The 21,114-nt window shown below is 34.3% G+C and overlaps 2 protein-coding genes across 6 annotated transcripts; one reads left to right on the top strand and one right to left on the bottom strand.

Annotated features, from left to right (window-relative positions):
• Nucleotides 1-2,420: 2,420 nt before the first annotated feature.
• LOC142620065 (uncharacterized) lies at nucleotides 2,421-10,059 on the top strand. Of its 4 annotated transcripts, XM_075793500.1 has the most exons (9): nucleotides 2,421-2,605; nucleotides 2,786-3,752; nucleotides 3,983-4,356; nucleotides 6,288-7,433; nucleotides 7,528-7,686; nucleotides 7,825-8,176; nucleotides 8,308-8,378; nucleotides 8,482-8,604; nucleotides 9,321-10,059. In XM_075793500.1, exons 2-9 carry the CDS (start codon nucleotides 2,855-2,857, stop codon nucleotides 9,666-9,668), a joined length of 3,471 nt encoding a protein of 1,156 aa, XP_075649615.1. In that variant the 5' UTR covers nucleotides 2,421-2,605; nucleotides 2,786-2,854; the 3' UTR covers nucleotides 9,669-10,059. The 4 variants fall into 4 exon arrangements, 3 of the variants coding, with proteins under 3 accessions (XP_075649615.1, XP_075649620.1, XP_075649627.1); XM_075793505.1 differs by having other exon boundaries at nucleotides 2,423-3,752; nucleotides 4,028-4,356; XR_012841630.1 differs by lacking the exons at nucleotides 7,528-7,686; nucleotides 7,825-8,176; nucleotides 8,308-8,378; nucleotides 8,482-8,604; nucleotides 9,321-10,059 and having other exon boundaries at nucleotides 2,423-3,752; nucleotides 4,212-4,356; nucleotides 6,288-6,456.
• A 577-nt stretch (nucleotides 10,060-10,636) lies between these two features.
• Nucleotides 10,637-14,898, bottom strand: LOC142620084 (glucan endo-1,3-beta-glucosidase 11-like). 2 transcript variants are annotated; one of them, XR_012841631.1, is made up of 5 exons: nucleotides 14,470-14,898; nucleotides 13,824-14,351; nucleotides 12,460-13,043; nucleotides 11,150-11,317; nucleotides 10,637-10,843 (listed from the first exon to the last, which is right to left on the bottom strand). XR_012841631.1 is itself a non-coding variant. In XM_075793520.1 (4 exons), exons 1-4 carry the CDS (start codon nucleotides 14,519-14,521, stop codon nucleotides 11,246-11,248), a joined length of 1,236 nt encoding a protein of 411 aa, XP_075649635.1. In that variant the 5' UTR covers nucleotides 14,522-14,898; the 3' UTR covers nucleotides 11,149-11,245. The 2 variants fall into 2 exon arrangements, 1 of the variants encoding a protein (XP_075649635.1); XM_075793520.1 differs by lacking the exon at nucleotides 10,637-10,843 and having other exon boundaries at nucleotides 11,149-11,317.
• Between the last annotated feature and the right edge of the window lie 6,216 nt (nucleotides 14,899-21,114).

Below are 21,114 nucleotides of genomic sequence, written 5' to 3'. Positions count from 1 at the left end.
AAATTATCGCCATGCAACAAAAAAGTAGAGAAAGCTACACTCTCATTGCCAACCACTAACGAAAAGAGAGTAAGGTGCCAATGTAATTGGGCAAAGGATTAATGACTTAATTGTATAAGGTTGTAGTGTGCAGTGCAGGGCTCATTTGGAATTGAGTGATCCTAATTCTATTACAAATTTTATTTACTATAATTGAAGTGATAATTTTAGCTTAAATATATTGTTGATCCGTAAAATTTAGTACATGAGTGGTTTTATTCCCTAGAGTTTAAAGTAATCACTTTAATCTATTAGATGATGTGACAAAACTAAAATCTGACACATAATCACTCAATTACTAAAAGTAATCATTTTAATTATATTAGGAACTAAAATAAACTAATGTAGGTTTTTTAAGGACTAAATGTGATCACTTTAAATTTTTTATGGATAAAAAACAATTACTTTGAAATTATGGATAATTTATTATTAACAATATTTTCAATCAAGTTGTTAATACTTTATAGCATTTTCTTTTGTGATTTTACTAGTGTGTTTGAGATTAACTTATAAGCTAACTTTTTTATTTTTAACTTTTATATATAATCTTTAAAATCTTATTTTTCTTACTTTTTAAAATACAAATATATTTTAACACACTTTCAACAAACAGTTTTATGCAAAAATCTAAACAAGATGTTTCTAAATGGACACATGTTCGAAGTCTATGGACTTTCAAGATGATGATTCCTGGAACATTTGTAGCACACTTTCAACAAACTGTTTTAAACAAAAAACTAAATAAACTGTTTTCAAATAAATATATGTCTGAGGATCTACAGACTTTCAAGATGAAGATCCCCCGAACATTTGTAAGGAAGAGGACAGGAATTTTAACCTTTTCCCAACTCCGAAGCTGCCTCTCTTAAGGTCTTCTATCCTCTACATATGTGGTATAATTTCCCTTTTCTACTTGGCATTAGTTATAATAACTATAAGAAATTTGGAGCCCTCAGCTCTTCAACTTATAAAGAGGACCAAGTTTATCATAAACTTAAACAAGTGTTGTGTAATCTGAGAGAGGTTAAAAATTATAATTACAGGAAACAAAGTGCCTTGGCATACAAACACAGAGAATAAATTTATACGGTTGCAAATTAACCAAACCGACTGATGAAAAAGACACTAAAACTTTCAGAAGCAGTGTATTATAAGTACCTGAAATGAGCAGCTGAGTGTGTCAGTGAGAGTTTCTCTCACTCTCACAACTAATTAACACTGAAAGGTGCTGCTACAGGCTGAGTCAGAGACAGAAAATGATAGAGATGCAATGCATCCAGTGCAGAATATAGTCATATATAGCACGAATGAAGTTGGGAATGCAGTACTTGTTGAAACTGTCTGATAATTTTAAGGTGTGTGTGTGTGTGTACGTGAAACCTTGATTGATAGATAGCATTTCATGGTATTTAGCTATCACTACCAGTAGCTCGTTTTATCGTTTTCCAAATGTGCAAGTGGTTTGTGTCATTGTGTTTTGTGTGTCTGATTGATTTTTATGAGGTACTGGTGTGTAGGTTTGTGTTTGTGGGGGTCCAACTTTAGTGTTCCCCGACAAACTTCACATGGCAACCATTCCCATCAAATCTTAAATTATAAAGCCTTTTGGGTTGGCAACTAACAAGTTTTAATTGTTATTTGCCCAACTTTTTTTTAATGCATGTTTTTATATTTGAAGAGAAGAAAAATCTTTAAAATGAATCATTTCAAATAAAACAGATTCTAATACAGAAAAAATATAGTACTAATTAGTAATTACATGACTTGATTAAAGTGCATTATGGTGATATTACTTTATCATTGTCAACCAAAATTATAAATATTATTAATGTCTATATTCACGAGATTATTCACAAACACATTGTTTTGTTTGAGCTTAACTTGTTTAATAATTGAGTCTAAAATTAAGCTTGAACTTTGTTTGTTTATTAAATAAACAGAAAAAATGTTTTTTTTATATATTTATTTCTTGAGTCAAGCTCGAGTTATTTGTAAATAACTTGATTTATTTACTGTCTTAAAAATGAATAAACGATACACAATTTTCACAAGATATACTTATGTTTATTTGGGGAGCTTAATTTTAAAAAACTTATTGGGCTTTTAAAAAAAAATTAAACAAAAAGTATAATTGTACCTACATAAAAAATAAATAAAAAACTATTCCTATAGCAAGCAGATTTAGCAGAATATACTAAAAAAAAGTGTGTGTGACTGTGAGCTCTTAAATACTAGTCAAGCAACACCAAAACCAGACTCTGACACTCTCATTTATTTGAAACAGATACAGCAGCCTTTAACGTATAGTGGGCCTGCCTGTGCCTCCACCATGGCCCACCACACATTTTCTTATTTCGATTCCGACCCATTTTCACCGAGTCAAACCTACACTACACTACACTACACTACACGGACGCCAAATCCAAATCCCTCTTCTCCAAATTTCACTTTCAATTCCGGGAATTCGTTTTCCTCCCCCTGTGGATATAGAGAGAGAGAGAGAGACTCTCACAAATCACTCATTCACGGAATTTCACAACAATTTCTCATCTTCTAAGCTCTCCAGGTACTCATAATTCTTATTTAATTTAGATTCTTTGTCGCATATGTTTTGGATTTCCAAACTTCAATTGCTCCACAAAATAGGAAAACTTTGTGAATTGGGATTTAGGTTTTAGTTTCAGTTTCTATTCTAGTCATTGTTTTTGAATTTTCGATTATGGTTTTGGTTTTGGTTTTGGTTTAGGGCTTGGTGTTGTTGTTAGGGGGGTTTTTCTGAATTGAATAGAGGGAGAGAGGGGGGGTTAGGTTAGGTATGACGGGTCGGTCACAGCGGTGTAAGAGTACGGACCCACCGGACGATTGGGTTGACGAGTCATGGACTGTAGATTGTGTGTGCGGTGTCAATTTCGACGACGGGGAGGAGATGGTGAATTGTGATGAGTGTGGCGTGTGGGTGCACACGCGGTGCTCGCGGTATGTGAAGGGGGATGATATATTTGTGTGTGATAAATGTAAGATTAAGAATAATAGGAATGTTAGCGAGGAGACTGAGGTTGCTCAGTTGTTGGTTGAGCTTCCTACTAAGACTATGAGAATGGAGAATTCTTTTGCGACTAATGGGCCACCTCGCCGCCCTTTTAGGCTTTGGACTGATATTCCCATTGAGGAGAGGGTACATGTTCAGGGGATTCCGGGTGGTGATCCCGGATTGTTTAGTGGGTTGTCGTCCGTTTTTACTCCTGAGTTGTGGAAATGTACCGGGTGTGTGCCCAAGAAGTTTAATTTTCAGTATAGGGAGTTTCCTTGTTGGGATGAGAAGAACGAGGGTGATTCTAGGATTGAGGATGAAAATGAAAATCCTGTTGATAAGGGGGCTGGGGTCTTGTTCTCCTTGTCGAAAGAGAGAGTTTTGGCTACTGCACCTGTTACAGCTTTCATTGGCTTGAGAGGCAGGGGTGAGGAAGGTGGTGGGGATAGGAAGGCCCCTTTGAAGGAGATGAAGAAGTGGGAGAGTGAGGAATTTGATGCTAGACGTGTGCAGAATGGTGCGAAGAAGGAGAGGAGCTTACTTCGACCTGTTGTAGTACAAGCCAATAAGCGGAAGAAAGAAGATTTGGGGCCATCTAAAGATCGGAACGGGAAGAAGAAAGTTAGAATTTCTGAGAAAGAGGCAGATGCAAGGAAGAGAGGCTCACATTCTTCTAAAACAGGTGATTTTATGTACCTTGCAATGCTTTGGAAATCATTTGTAATCAATCTATGCTTTAATTATATTCATTCTTTACTTCGTATTTAATCTCTAATTTGTACTACAAACTGGTGTTTATCAATTCTTGTCTAGCTATATATTAGTGGCAAAATATTAGATGGTGCACCACATGTAGCACTAGTTGACATGCGCTTGTTGACTCCAACTTTCTGTTTTCATTTCTATTACTAGCGTTTACACCCACAAGTGATGCAAAACAATTGGAATTTTATGAAGACAGAGGTCCGAAGTTTATTAAAGATGAAAGTAAGAGTATTAAGAACAAGAATTTGAAGGTTTCTGTGGTTCCAGAGCATGTACCTGATGGTAATCTTGCAGTAGACAATAATGTGGAACAGCTCAAGAACAACTTAGCTACTATTGCTCACTCTTCAGAAGCCTTACCTTCTGACTTTCCTAGGTGTGTGTCCTCTGCTGGAGCTGGTCTCAAGGGAGAAAAAGATAGCGATCAAGTACCTATAGCAGTGGAGAGCTCTCCAAAAATTGTTGATGGTGTTGCATCATTGTTAGAAAGCAATGTGGCTGGTGTTCCGATTAAAGAGGAGGTATGGTTGTAGTAAATAATAGTTTCACCTTGTACTTAGGTTAATTTTGAGTCTTTCGCCATAATATCGCAAATCAAGGCAGCCTTGAAATTTGCTCTATATTGCTATACTCCACTGCACCCACTGTGACACCACTATTGGTCCATGATTAATGTTGTCCTTATCACCATTTCTCCCCCTGTTACCCACAGAAGATAATCATTCAGAATCTGACTAGCCAGAATGTATTTGAAGGATGGCCGTATTATTCTGCAAAGTAAAAAAATTGTCTTCAAGGCTTCTTCATGCTGGGTCTAAATTAGGTTTAACAACTTTCTTTAATAACTACAAAGTCAAAGGGAACAAGATGATAATGGCCTGAAGATTTATAAAACTTGAGTTGATAACATATTTATAGGCTGTCATTGATGCAATTAAAGCATGAGTTTGCTAAGAAGTTAAAGAAGGTCAAAGAAGAATAAATACGAGATAGAGTGAGGAAGCTATAGGCAATTTGGAGAAGGTCAATCACAAACACGAGGGAATGCATTCACATTCTTTTGCTAGTACTTAGTTTCAATTATATTAACACTTCACTTATAAGGGTTTGCTGTCTTGCAAAGCAATGAAACCAAGTAAATTTGGAAGATAAACAAGTAAAGACCATATATTTGTGACTGCTGTTGAATATAGACCCAAATTAATGAATAGGACTTCATTTGTGCACCATAAGTATTCAATAATAATTAACCACAATGTAGCCTCAAAACATTAATAAGCCCTTAACCTGGCAAAGGTCAAAGCTCAAAACCAAAAATTCTGCCCTCTAAGCTAACAACAACAACAACCAAGCTTTAGGCCAAAATTTTCATACTCATAGTTACTTCTGAAATTGACATGTCCTTTTTTACTACTTCTATTAAAGTTACTTTTGGTCTTCCTATACCTTATTTCATTCTCTCAACTTGAATAAATTCATTTCTCATTGGTGCATTAATTGCTTTCCTTTGAACATGACCTAGCCATCTCATATTTTCATCAATAGGGGCCACCCTTATCTTTAAGCGAATTTCCTCATTTCAAATTCTATCTCTCTAAGCTGTATTTGTTAATAATAAAAAAAATAGTAATAAAATTCATTAAAGAAGTGCCAAAAGGGTCTAAACATCGCATACAGGATGTGTACAACAAGTAGACAACCCTATTAGCTTCTTATAACTTATGAATTTATGTACTTTCAGACTAGAGGCTTTCCCTGTCCTAAAAGTTGTAGCTTTATTATTGTTGTGAAAACCTTGGAATCCTCTCATTCATAGGCAATTAACTGTTGAAATGGGTCCTGAATCTAATACATCTGTTAGGTTGGTATGCATGTATGTCTCAGTGAGTAACACATCACCTATTCTGTTGGAATATATCTCTAACAATAGAGAGCCATGTCACCTAAGGTTATTAGTCTGCTTCCACTATCTGAACCCTAGGGTATAGGATTGCTAAAATTGGATACGGTACTTGGGCTTGCTGTATTTTGTTTTATGTAATTGGTTTACTTTAAGTGCATCCTATTCCGCCCTTAGTTTACAAGATTTTGCTTAACCCACTAAAGTTTATTTATCTATCACATGTTTCGGTGGATGTAGCAACTCTGTCACAAACAACATTAGCTTAGTATTTGTCACATTGTATGCTTCTAGAAAACTCAGCTATTCTGTTTAAGTGACATTTTTGTTTCTTAAAATAGGGAACTAGCAGGTCAAATGATAACATAGAAAATATTGCTGCCCTTACTTTACAAGATTTTGCTTAACCTACTAAAGTTTATTTATCTATCACATGCTTTAGTGGATGTAGCAACTCTGGCACAAGCAGCATTTACTTAGTATGTGGCATATTGTATGCTTCTAGAAAGTTCAGCTATTCTGTTTAAGTGACACTTTTGTTTCTCAAAATAGGGAGCTAGTGGGTCAAATGATAACATAGAAAATAGTGCAGAAGTTTCTGCTAGAAACGATGTGAAGCCACCTATTGAAGATCTGGCTAGCAGCGCACCAGAAATTAAAGACGATCAGATTCTTCAAGATTTTAACAGTGATGCGTCACTGAGCTCTGTTCAGCCAAATGTTAAAGTGAAAAATGAAGAAGATGATGAGAATTCTAGGGGTCTTTCGAATACACGTTCTTCTCCTCTAGGTGATGCAAAAGAGACAGGGATATCTTCTGAGCAAATGTCTGAAAATTCTAAAATGACTGATGCAGTGGTAACCAGTTCACAATCCAGAGACCATAAGGCACAAGATGCTGAAAGAAGTTTAGATGGACTTATTGATCACCATACAGATAAATTTGATGAATTGTCTGGTGGTCCTTGTCAGCTTAAACGAGAATTGGTGGGCTCAGAAGGTTCTGCAGCTGCAAAAAATATTCCTTTGGATGCCAAACATGGATTGGTGTCTGCTGAAGAGCGTCCGAGATCTGGTGGAGCTATCTTAAATGCTCCAGTGCTATCCAACCAGCGTAAAATGGTTGTATGTGTTGGAAAATCTTCTTCCACCTCATCCACCATCATGATTTCCAAACCATCCTCTACCGACGACTCCAAACCTGTGGATGCTCAGAATCTCAATCCTATCACCAAGCAACGAGTAACGCCTGACTCCAATCTTAGCAATAAGAAAGATCGTGCTTTAAGTGATGTGGTCAAGGATGAAGAAAAGGATGACTTGCCTAGGAATGCAGAAAAAGAGCGTCCAAAATCTTCTGAAAATTCTGCTTTAAAAGCATCGCACTCTAGCAGGGTTTCACATGATTCTGTTCCAAAGCGAACTGTATCAGATTCTAAAGATAACTCATCTTCTAAAGATAAAGTGTCTTCAGCACAGAATATTTCTGCTGCTACAGGCCCAGGTGAGCCAGCTGTATCGCTGCATCAGCAGAAGTCTTTACATGCACAAAATAAGACTCACTCTTCAGGTCTACCTCAAAGAGGTGAGAAGTTTAACCAGGCAAATTTCCAGCTGTCATCTAAGATGAATCAAAATCATGGACCTTCCACGCATCCTCCACCTTCAAATTCTCCTGCAATTCTCAGTGATGAAGAGGTTTGAGCAGAATGTTCTCTTTTTTTTTTTTTTTTAAATATTAAAAATTTTCCCTTATTTTGTGTTTGATGTGATCTGTATTTGTTTTTGGCAGCTTGCTTTACTTTTGCATCAACAACTAAATAGTTCTCCTAGAGTACCTCGTGTGCCACGAATGCGCCATGCGGGTACCTTACCTCAGTTGTCATCTTCAAGTGCGACAAGCATCCTAATAAAGCGCTCATCTAGTTCTGCAGGAAAAGATCATAATTTGGTAAGATGTGTGGTGTTCTTGAAATTTTATGACACTATGTCAGTATTCTCTTCATATTTAGTTGCTGTCTTTGGCAACATAAGTGTTTAACAGGGGGTTGGCTCTAGTAACTGAGCTCATTATTGGTACATTTTATAGGTTTCTAGAAGAAAATACAAAGACGCATCCAAAGATGGGTTCCGCAGTTCTCGTGAGCATGATGATGAAGCTAAAAGGACGGACAGAGTGCCATCTTCTTCTGATCAGAGGAGACAAGACATGGTACACACAGCAGATGCTTCCACCAAGAGTGAGGAAAATGGATCCCCAACGGTGTTCCATTCTGTTAAGAAGAATATCCCTCCTGCTTCCACAGCAACTACAAACAGTGGCCCGTCTTCCTCTACCGAAGCTAATGAACGTAATTTGTCATCTATACGCAATTCACCCAGGAATACCTCTGATGATGATACAGGAGCAGATGGGGTTCCTGTTCATCGCACTTTACCTGGTAAGTTCCCGTCAGGAGCATTATATATGCACAGTGTTCTCCGCTGCAAAAGGATCAATTCAAAAAGAAAAGCAGCGTATCCTATTTCTTTCACCTTTTCATTGTTCTCTAATCCTTTTTATTATGTGTAGGCTTGATCAATGAGATTATGAGCAAAGGCAGGCGCATGACTTATGAGGAACTCTGTAATGCAGTCCTCCCAGTATGTCTCTTCTTTCACTGACTAATTTTCTATAGATTTGTTAGTTTCCCTTTGTGAATGTAGAAATTTGATTCTCATTTTTCTGCTGTATTTCACTTCACAGCACTGGCATAACTTGAGGAAGCATAATGGAGAGCGTTATGCATATTCAAGTCATTCTCAGGCTGTTCTTGATTGCCTGAGGAACCGTCATGAGTGGGCTCGGTTGGTTGACCGTGGTCCCAAGGTATGCGTGTGAAATTTTTTGCCAGTAATATTTACGTTCCTGTTCGTGTAGCAATGTATATTCAAAACATGTCATCCTTGCCACTGTTGAGTGCACTAGTTCAATTGGAAAACTCTGACCCAAACTTTTACTGAATGTTGATTTGAAAGAAAAAAAATTGCCTAATTGGTTCTCACCACTGTGACTTGAGCAGTTAAAGTGAGTAAAAAACAAAAAAGAGGATCTAGAAGGACAAATGGACAAAATAATGGTTGACTGAAAATAACAAGCAAATATGGACCCTCAATGACTAGTTAGCTTTTCATGTCATCTATTTTCCCTGAAAATCATAACATGGTTACAACCATTGTAGTGAACTTGTAGCTTAAGTAGTACTAAGACAACTTCCCATGTTGAGGATTTTTAGGTCTTTCTAAAGGCTGACTAGGTGTAGCTTGGTGATAACGATGATGATGATGTTAGTCTCTCAGAAAGTGGTTGGAAGAATTCGGTAGTTATGTAGAAATTGTGTATTTAAAACTTGTCTGGACCATCAGTGGTTTTGATTCCGGTACCTTTATTGGAAAGTAGAATTTGCTAGACTAGCACTCTTTTGAAAAATATATAGTTGCATATTTATCTGCTTGGAATTTTTAGCCTATGTTACTATTGCCATTGAACTGATTTTACTTGGTATCCTCTGAACAAAAATCTTGATTTACACTATTTTATACTAGACAAATTCAAGTAGAAAAAAGCGGAAGTCTGATGCGGATGAATCAGAGGATAACGAATATGGCAAAAGCAGGACGGCAAAGGAGGTAGATGGTAAGAGCCTGGACTCACAAAGGGAAGAGTATCCCAAGGGCAAGCGGAAAGCACGAAAACGCAGGCGATTGGCCCTCCAGGGGAGGGGAATAAAGGATATTAGAAAGACAAGGAAGGCTGATATGATCTCCGATGAGGATGTTGGACAATTTTCTGATTCTAGTGAAGAGAGCACATTCAGTGAGGATGAGATTCAGGGAGGTGGATCATGTCCATTAGGAAGTGAGGCCTCTGCTAGTTTAGATGAGACAGGGTAAAAGGACCATGTAATTCTAGATTGTAGAACATTTAGTTTTTTATATGATTTCTTCTGGAAGAGGCTATGCAATGATCTGATACGAGTAGTCCAGCATCCTCCCATGTAAATTTCTAGCAAGACAGTTAGTTAGTCATGGTCTGGAAATCTGATTGAGGTCGCTGTAGATTTACGATGAGTTCATATCAGGTCACTGTGGCTAGACAGTAGGCTTAATGTTGTTGGGCAAGGGTTGGGTGGATACTTTCTGCCAAGCTCTGATGTGAATAATGAATTCTAGTGTACATATGAAATGTATTTTTGTAAAACCATGTGTAAGAAGCATTTTTGTTTTGAGGCATAGCCCATTCAAGTAGATTCGCATGGAATTTGGACAAGAAGCATTTGGATCACTTTCTGAGCTGATAAACTTGCGGATAGATTGTCGTGACGGTTGGAGTGGTTTTTTTTTTTTTGAAGAAGGTTAGTGGAATTGGTTAAAGCAAATTCAAAGAAAAAAATATAGATTACTTATTATAGCGAGCGGTCTTCTTTGTTATCATATGCAGTGTGGGAAAGATGGATACATACGGTTCATAATATCTCTCTTTTTTTGTACCTTTCTATTGGGATGTTTGGTCATTCACTCCATGTCTCCATTGAAAATTATTCATAATTTTAAGGTTTTATATGATCATATCTAGAATGTAGTGGCATTGCCGTGTAATGTAATCAGGCAAAGATTTTGTTCTGATTTGTCACGCTTGCAGTAGGTTTTAAGGCAAAAGCCCAAAGAAAAGACAAAAATGAAAAGCATGCATAATGTTATGTTTCAACAGCTCTTGTTATGATTATTCAATCATTAAACCAGTGTAGTCCCCATCAACATGACGAAAGTGCACACTGAAAATGGCTCTAGACCAACCAAAATACCCACTACTTAAGTTTTTTCTGTCCATTACCCACTACTTAAGTTACTTGTACACCAAATTGATCTAAAAGAACATTATCATTAATAATAATAAAGATAATAACACCCTGTTCACAGCGATGAAAAAGGAGATACAACAAACAACAAATTGATAAACCTAAACTACACTCTAATAGAATTGTGGGTCCACCTCTTTAAAACTATCAAACTCTTCATCAACAAACCTAACGCCCCTTTAAAATTATTGCGACACTGAAATATCTTTCCTGCAATAACAAACAACAAAAAAGAGAAAGTTAACAGCTTAGTGCCAACTAAAAAGAAAAAAGTAGTGACACCTACCTACACTCCCTTATTGATCATCAAAAGAAAGAAAATTTTGTAAATGGGCCCAATTGTCTATTGCGAATTTACATGTACACAGGAGAAAGATGCACCTTCTTGGTGTCAAATTTAATTAAGTTTAATAATAAATAAAGTGATGGTTGTTGATGAAGATGATGATTCATTGATTCCTAGAACATTTTAGGTCGCGTACAAGAAAGAAAAGAAATAGAACAAGAATTTTTCACCTTTTCGTGACTCTGAAGCTGCCTCTTTATTCTCTTTTACTCTCTCCTTTCCATTGCTTTTAACAGTAGTCTAGTCTCTCCTTTATTTTCCGACGCTCAGCTAATCAGCAACAATTTGATCATAAACATAAAGAAAAAGGATACTGGGCCAACCAATGGGTATCTTTTCTGAAATCAATAAAGCACCGTTTGTGTTAGTTTAATAAATTAAAAACAATTACCAAAACTCAAAATATTAATATGACCGACCATAAAATTTAATAAATGCACGATTCTTAATATAAAGTTTTTTTTTTTGGTTAATTTCTATTCTAGAACAAATTATCATTAATATGTTTCGGACAACTAAAGAGATAGTTTATAGTTCTTGCCAAAACTTTTGACCATTCTATAAATGCGGAACGGTAACATTTTGTGAGGCTTTCAATAATAACAAATGTGCCTCGAGATTCCAAGACCTTTAGATCTGTACACCACAATACCACATGTCCCCTATCAATTATGACTCGGGACCACGTCATCAACGTTCTCAAAAAGTTCATTCATTCATTCACTGATTAACATAACATAAAATTTTGGTAAAATCCTGATTAGATTTTAGTAATGCAGAATATGATCAACAGGTGAAAAGTATTGGACCACTAAACAGTGCAAATGGTACGTCACCATCCCCCCCAAACATGACTCCCCACGGTAACAGAAATTGATTAAGACTGACAAAAAGGTCTATAGGTCTATCCTTCCATAAATTCCTCCAACGGTCCAACTCAACCAACTAATTATGCGCTGATCGCGGTGATCATGTGTATGTTTATCAAATGGCTATCGAATAAATAATCTTAAAATACAAGTTTTCTCAATTTTTGATGGGACATATTATATGATTGTTTTTTAGGTACAAAAAAAAAAAAGGGGGGTAATTGATTTTGCAGAGGGAAATTGAATAGTGCCAATACCTATGGTTCATAATTTTACTTCAACCCACGACTCACCACTTTATTAATACCAATCAAAACATGTCTCCTTCAAGTTATTGTTAGGTGTGTGGCTAGTATAAATGACAATATTTGATCCAAAATTATACATTAATTGAGACAGTCAATTTTCTATTCAACTTATGTGTCAAATTATGATTCGCGCGCATAATAAAAATAGTTCTATGCATATAAAAATGACGCTTCTCTCATCATAAGTAGACAAAATGTGAAATTAAGTATGTGCATAAGATTGTTGGAAATTAATCTATGCCGCCCAAACAAATTTGGGGGTATCATGTAATTTGCCCCAAAGCAAAATGAACAAAAACTCACCGTATTAGCAGACGAAATGGTCAAATAACCAGTGGAAGAACTGCCTTGTGACGAGGCTGGCGTGTCAGAACTCCCACTAGATCCACCGAAACTTGTAGTGTTACTAAATGTACTGTTGCTTAAGGCAATTCCAAGCGAGTACACAGGTGTTCCATCAGGCTTAAATAACCCGTAATTCCTTTCTGAAGTTGGACCAGGCTTCATGTTCTCGTTGAACATAGCAAACACATAAATGTTGAGGTCTGAGTCAGGTTTCATAGGTGTCCCTTTCTTTTGGCTCATAAGCTTCATCAAATTCCCATTGTACTTCTTTGCGTTATCTGGGGTTGCACCGGCCTCGTCTTCATCACCTTTGGATGGCCAACCCGTCTCCGAAATATGAACGGGTAGTTTCTTGTAACCCAAGGCAGCTAGTGCTGCATAAACTGCGTCTATTTGTGCGAACAACATGTTGTCATAGTGGAGATTTGTTGATGGATCTATAATTCCTTGGTTTTGTTGGAACAAAACAAAGTCCAACGACACTTGTTTTGGGCTTGCCTTGTATGCGAAGTATGGGTATGCGTTGATGAGGAATGGTGAACCTATTGAAAGACAAGATAAATACAAAATACGTTTATAGAAAGAAAAAAAAAATCCAACATGACGGCATCACATTGACTTGAAATGGAGAGGACCCGGTTTATGATTTATAATTAATTTCAAGAGTAATACTATATACATAATAATTTTCACAGCAAACTAACTTGACAAGTTTTTATTGAGTACTCTTGTCTATTGTCTGAATCTACCACTACATCACTTCTTTACTTATCAATATCAACTTGACACATCATTGTGAAATTTTTTGCAATTCTAAGACTTAATTGTAATTTTAAAGAATTCTCTAGACTTAACTGTAATTTTAAGGAATTTACATGGTAGCATGTACTTTAAAATCATATTTCACTAGAAGCACTGTATTACTGTTTCTCCTGTGTCGTGTGTGTTGAACTATTTGTGGAGCAATTTACTGCACAACAGTCAGCTCCACTAGTAGAGCTAGGGACGACCGTTTGGTACTGGATGTCAAAACTACAGTATTTTATTCTATGCCAAAAACAATTCAATTAACAATTAAGAATACCCCATAATTATTCATTTTAAAATAAAATAAAAAAGCATTTTTCACAATTGGCAATTTTTTTTTTTTACTAGAATTACTAATTAGTAATTCGTAAAAATGGTGTCGATGAATCCACACCCAGATCAATTACAACTTACTAATTGGCAAGTTGTGAAGAAAGTTCGTCCTAAAATTACTCAACAATTAGAGCTGTTAATATGATTAGAACTACAGCAACAATGGAGTCGGGACAGTGTACCTGTTTTGGCATGGAAGTTCAAGATCGGGGTTATGCAGCTGGTCAAATCGCGTCGAAAAGCTCCGGAAGAGGGAGGATATGACGTTTCAAGAATAGCTAAGGAGTGAGCAGTAGTGACACTAACTTGCTTGTCTAGCCCAAGATTAACAAGTGCAGTGTGTACGCTTTGCATTGCAGGGACAAGACAACCAGTGAGAGTGGTATCATTGAAGGTTAAGACTTCATTACCAACAAAAATGGAGGAGATTTTGGTAGCTGGGAGGTAGGCTTGGACGTTGGTCTTGACCCAAGTTTGAGCTTTGTCTACATCTTTCATTTTGCCCAACAAGTCATTGCCCAAACCCACTATGAATTCCACACCAGTGTTAGCAAACGCTTGGAGAACTCTTGGATCTGCATCGTAAAGCTTGACTTTGGTGGCACCAATTGATTTCACTAGAGGTACTACGTTTTCTGGTAATGGTAGATTGTTTGCAATTTGTCCATAGTTTACTCCAATTGAAGCAACCATTACAGGAAACACAATGCCTTGTACACAAACACACGCACCCAAAAGCAAAAAATGGAATAAAGTTAGAAAATTTACCAAACCCAGATAAAAATTTTTAAAAAAAGCTGCAAAATTTGTAATGGTAAGAGGGAGTACCTGAGAAGAAAATGATTCCTGAAAAGCAGTAGTGAAATCTACAGAGGTCCATGGATGTGTAGCAGAGACAAAATGAGAGCAATGACTGGTGGTGAACAATGAGAGGCCTATCTAAAGAGGATATTAAAAAAGAGTAAAGGTATGACTGGAGCAAGTTTAATGCGTTATTACAATGCAAATTGCAAAAAGAAATTCAGATATGGGGACCCTTTTGTGAAACGGCAAACTGTGATGGGTGAGGGGTGAGGAGTGGGAGGCTCTCTCTCTCACTCTCACTCTCACAGCTACAGGACAATGTGGGCACGCAACTGTGAAAGTTAGAGCCCTGAGACTCGAGAGGCAGAGAGAAAATGATGGGAGGAAGTTGAGTGTGCAGACGGTGCAGAATAGCGGAAAGTAGAGCAGAATTTGTTGAAACTTGAGAGTGCTATAAGCCTATAACTGATCTCATCTTATATAGCGTGTGTTTTATATTATAACCCTGCCGGGATACAGAGCTTTTGTTCTTATTTTGTAAAAATAATATATTTATGTTTTTGTTTTAAAATTATTTAGATATGAGTTATAAGTAGGACTCGTCTTTGTTAAAGTCGAGTTTCAATTAAAATTTTATATATAACTCGATTTTGAAAAAGTCGAGTTTTATACTGAATTCAATTTTGTTAAAATTGAATTTCAAGAATAAGAATACGGACTTAAATAATTTCAAAACAAGAATATATTACTACTAGTTTTGCAAAATAAGTGCAAAATCTCAATATCCCCATAACCCTGCACTTCTAGTATAATGGCGGCACTATTTTTATTTTTTTTTAAAAAGAAACCGGTCTAATATGTAAAAAAAAATAAACGGCTCACTATTTTATTTCCACCGCTTATGAGTTGTCACGTAGCAAAAATGAAGTAAACTTGTGAAGATTTTGTAACACTAAATTTACTCAAAAAAAAAAAAAAAAATCAATGAGAGAAATTTTTTAAAAGTCAAGAGCCCCTTTCCACCCCCTTCCATCCGCCCTTGGGAATTATGATATTTTCAAGTTTCAGATTATTTTCTCAGATATAAATTTAATAGTCTTTACCTTGCACGTACGATGTTATTATAAAGAGAAATTTTTTTTTTAAAGACCCTAAAATGCTAGGAAGAGGTGTAACTAGTTCACTTATTGTCAATTATTGACATCCATTTAAAAAATACTTAAAAAATATATATATTTTTATCAGTATTAAAACTTTTTTCACTAACAAACGCCGACGGGTTAAAACTTTTTTTCTTTTACAGAGGAGGCGGCTGTTATTAATGGTCTGTTTGGATGTTTAAAAAAGGAGGGGAGTAGAGTAGAGGGAAGGGGAGTAATTCAATTACCTTGTTTGGGAATTTTTTAAGGAAGGAGGGGGAGGGGTTTGAAGGGGTTTGAAGGGGTTTCAACTACCTCCAACCCCCTCATTTTTAATTCCCCCAAGTTGGAGAGATTTGGAGAGAGAGTAGAGCACATAAAATTATTAATAAAGTAAATTACCTAATTTACCCTTATTATATTTATAAAATTACAATGTTAAAAATAAGGGGAAGGGCTAATTACTCCCTTCTCCCTTACTAATTATAAAAACATCCAAACAAGGTGGAGGATAATCATTCTCCTCTACTCTTCTCCCCACTACTCCCCTCCCCTCTACTCTCCTCCCTCTTTAAACTCCCAAACAGGCCATAAAGGGTAAAGATGCGTGCTGGCTCACAGTCACAGATTCACCATAGTCATTCTTTTAATTAATACTTTTTAGATGACTTTATTAACGACTATCTTTGACAAACATGGACATAATTTTCAAAAATAAAATAAAATAATGTATTTTTATTATATATAATTATAGTAAGGACCTGAAATTTAAATCTTAAATTTCACGTTAAAAACAGTAATAAATACCTATTAAATTACAAAAACTCTAAGAAAATAGTAAGGAGTGAGATTTAGATCCAGTGCATAGGTTTAAAAGTAGACAATTGTTATAATTTTAACGGGCCCAATACAAATGAACACTATACCCGAACCTCACCTAATAATAGAAACACCATGTGATTACGGGAGTTGCCGAATTAAACAAGAACAAAATTTATATAGTATTTTAGGTGCTTTTTTTTATGTTATTCTCTTAAAATTCAATCATGTGACTATTTAACTAAAAAATACATTTTTTCTGTGTAAAAAAAAAAATTATATGACAAAATTTTAAGAAAAAAAAATCTAAATAATAATACTTAATATATATATATATATAAAAGATAAAAATTATACTTTAGTATAATCTAAGTATATTTGTGTTTGAAAATTCTTTTTGGAAGCTTGAACCCGAATTCTAACCCTTACCCCCACTGGTGGAGCCAGAGGGGGGGCGAGGGAGGGCACTTGCCCCCTCTGACTCTTAATTTTTTTTTGTATTAGTAGTCACATGAAAAAAAAAAAAAAACTTCTACTTGTTGAAACTTGAAAGTGACCAAACCACCTATTTCACTATTTTTTTTATATCATTATTTACACAATTTTTACTATTTATGATACTTTTCACAGCATTTTATCTTTGAATGATGCTAGAGATATTACAAATTTTACTATTTATATCTTACAAATTGGCATGTCACCAATCACAAAAAATAATTTCAAACATTTATTTATTATATTTTTTAAGTAACACTAATCATATTTTTACTCCATCAGTTTGTAAATTTTTTAGTAACTATAAATTGGTTGTTTTTATTTATTTATTTTAATAATATGAAATATATTCATATTTACTTACAATGTTTATTTATTTTGTTATTATTGTTGATTAATATTTTTTATATAAATTTCACTTTTAATATAGTTTTTTAATTTTGCCCCCTCTAGACTAAAATCCTAGCTCTGTCATTGCTTATCCCTCATACCTCGTATCTCATATTCTACAAGCACTTATATTTGTAGAGTGACTATCGCCCGGTGTGAGAAACTTATATATATATATATATATATATATATTTTTTTTTTTTTTTTTTTTTTGGGGGGTGTAAACAAACTTATATTTGAAGCAATGGAAATGTAGTGTGTGTGAGATCAGATTGATGAGGATTCAGTTGTGAAGGACAGTTACGATAAAGGGAAACTGTTGGCTGATGGGCCCCAAAAACTGTTCTCCGACATCCTTCACGTGATCACCATTCCCAATTGATGAAAGCTTTTTTTAGGAGAACAACTTTTTCTTAACTTTGATTGATGTTCTCTCTTTTCAGTGTATACGAACACATTATATATATGTTCTTTGTTTTTCTGAGAAATACGTGGCATACATGCACATAAACATAAGACATATTGTTATTGGGTCCATGTGGTTAAATGTTAATTAACCAGAAAGTTTTGATTCCATTTAAGGCATATGTAGATGGTTTAGGGAATATTTTTAGAAATCTTTTATAAAAAAAAAAAGAAAGATAAAATTAATTATATTTTATAATTTTTTATAAAAATTGTGTCAAAATTTTTTAAAAATGTTTTATTAATAATTGTCCTAAGGGTACTTGTTAACAAGACCCTCAATTATTTTAGAAAAATTTTAATACCATTTTATGATAAATATAAAATACTGTCACAAAATTAATAAATTTTTTCTTTTCTCATTATTTTTTGTAATAAGTACTCCCTAAACTAATATTTGTGGGGGATCAATTAACTTCTCCCTTATAAGAATACCTGCGGGTGATTTTGCTCATCACTCTTTTGGGTCAAATCCCATCCATTGATTTAAAAGGCTAACACAAAATACATGTAGTTTTGTTGTAGCCTATAGGTAAACCTATCTTGGTGTTAAAATTATATATATATATTTCTTAAACCAATTCTCTTTGAACATAAATTAACTTTTCTCTTATTAGAATACCCTTGTATGATTTTGCTCGTCACTCTAATTGGACAAATCTCAGCCATTGATTTAAAGGCTAACACAATTTGCGATAGTCTTGCTTAGGGGTGTCAATTCGGGTTAGCGTGTCGGGTTTGTGTCGTGTCGAGATAGAGGTATTCAACTAAATGGTCAAACCCTAACCCGACCCATTTAATAATCGTGTCATGATCCTTCAACCCTAACCCGATCTGTTAATAAGGCGAGTTGACCTGACCCAACCCATTTGACACGCTTATTAAATAAGTTGTGTTGGGTTGACATGAATGTAACACAACCCATTTCAATCTGCATAATATTAAATATAACATCCATCTAAAAATAGTTTTTTTTGCATCCTAAAAAGCAATGCATACACTTCAAGTCTTCAACCCACATTCAAAATAATATAGTTCAACAAAAATATAATATATATTTAAAAATAAGTTCTTTACACTCCAAAAGAAGTGCAATACTTCAACCCAAATTCAAAATAACATAGTTTAACAAAAATAAAATAATATAGTTCAACAAAAATATAATATCTTTATAACTCGGCTAAAATTAAAAATAAATAAATATTTATAAGAATATTTAGAGGTTTAGGGTTTGTAGGGTTTAGAAATCCTAGGGTTTGTAAAGTTTCAATTTTCAATTACATCCTTTGTAAATTTTTGTAATTACTCACTTTTCTTTTTAAATTTAAAATATATATTTGGATATAAAAGGTATTTGACAAATCTAAAATAAAATAAATATTTATTTGTTATATGAGTTAAATGGGTTCTGTTAATTGGGTCATTTCGGGTTGACACAAATAAATTGGCGTGTTAAACGTGTCTATTCCGAGTTATGTGGGTTGACCCACTTATGACACGTTTCTTATCGTGTCATTTTCGGGTCGACCCATTTTTGACCCAAACTTATTAAGGTCCAATCATAACCCGAAAAAACCTATGTCGGGTTCGTGTCGTGTTCGCGGGTTGGGCCGAACATTGACACTTCTAGTCTTGCTGCAAATTACAGGTAAACCTTAGGGTTATTTTTTTTTATAATAAAAAAGTACTTTTTAAACTAATGCACTTAGGACATTAATTAACTTTTCTCTTATTAGAATACCTATGGGCGATTATGTTCATCATTCTGATTGGACAAATCCTGGCCATTGATATAAAAGACTAACATGTTGCAAGAAATACATGTAGTTTGGTTGTAGGCTACAAGTAAACCTCAGCATTGAGTTTGCCTTATCTTGGACATTTATTCGAATTTAAGCTTATAACGTTGTTTTATGATGATTGTTTTTAACATTTGGTCAAAATATCTATTAATTTTTAGTGTAAATAGAATTTTGAATTTCTGTTATAAATTAATTGAGTTAACTGGAAACAAAAAACATCATCTTCCCTACTTGAAGTGGTTCAGGCAGTTGTCTTTAGTTGTTTAAGATGCTCAATCTTCTTAGCAAAAAAATCAACTTGTCCATAATTCATGGTTAACCCATTAGATTGAAACACCACTTTAAAACTCATGGTTCAAACAATAAAGACTGAATTAAACATAACTCCTTAAGAAATACTCCGTACTAACTTCTTTATTAAGGTAGGTTATTGGGAATTTAATACCCAACAAACTTTTCTTGTCTAGAGAAAATCAAACACATAAGGAATTTAATACGCAACAAACTTTTCTTGCCTTGAGAAAATCAAACACATAAAGCAAACTTACCTCTAATTAAATTTATACGAATATACATGATATTTATATATATATATATATATATATATATATATATATAATCAGAAAAGTTAATAAATGATCTAAGGAATGGGTTTAGAAAATATCTTTAAAAATTTGAAAGGAAAATTAAAAAAATAATTAATTTTTTTTGACAATTTTTTATATTTTTTTTTAAAAAAGTGGTATAAATTTTTTTCTAAAATAATTTATTAACAGACCCTAAGAGTTCTTGTTAAAAGGAGGCTATAAATATATGGCATATGTTGTATATTAATATAAATTTAAAGATAAAGTTTATCTACAAAATTGGTTGTAACCTCAATCTATAACCTTACTTAATATCTTTTTTTATTGGATTTGAATTTTAATAAATCCACTATTGGATTACATCTTTTTCTTATATTTCTATGCTTGCAAAATTTCTAAAAATTAAAGATTAATATTTATGTCATCGATAAATTGTTTAAATTACAAGTTTTTGTAGTTTAAAATTATGTATAAAATATAAGTTTATAGATCATACAATAAATATCATCTGATTGACACAAAATTTGACATATGTATTAAGAGTGTAAAGAACATGTAACTTAATGGTTAAATTTTTAAAATATATAGTAATATTTATTTATTGTGTAAGGTTATAGCCTTATACTATACCTAATTATAAATTATAATGGGACAAATGGCATAAAGAGTTTCAAATCATTTTAAAACTATTCTTCGTCAGCACAAATTAAAAAAGAAAGAAAGAAAGAACATTAGTAATCTTCTTTACAATATACTATTCTTTCTATTTCGTCAGTTGATAGAATTTTGATTCGCGATTTATTCTCGCCGCCTGCTTGTTCGGCCTTTTAGCACTTTTTTTTGGGTGGGAATATGGCTTTTGGGCTGATAATTAAGCTTTCGGGTAATTCCACCCATTAAAGTGAGCTATCTCTTCTGGGCTTTTCATTTATATTATATAATATTGTTCTCTTTTTCTTAATCAACTACCAA

The sequence above is a fragment of the Castanea sativa genome, chromosome 1 (genome assembly GCF_040712315.1).
Source record: "Castanea sativa cultivar Marrone di Chiusa Pesio chromosome 1, ASM4071231v1".
Taxonomy (NCBI): domain Eukaryota; kingdom Viridiplantae; phylum Streptophyta; class Magnoliopsida; order Fagales; family Fagaceae; genus Castanea; species Castanea sativa.
The sequence above is the reverse complement of the archived record's forward strand: the minus strand, read 5'-3'. Positions and strand labels throughout refer to the sequence as shown.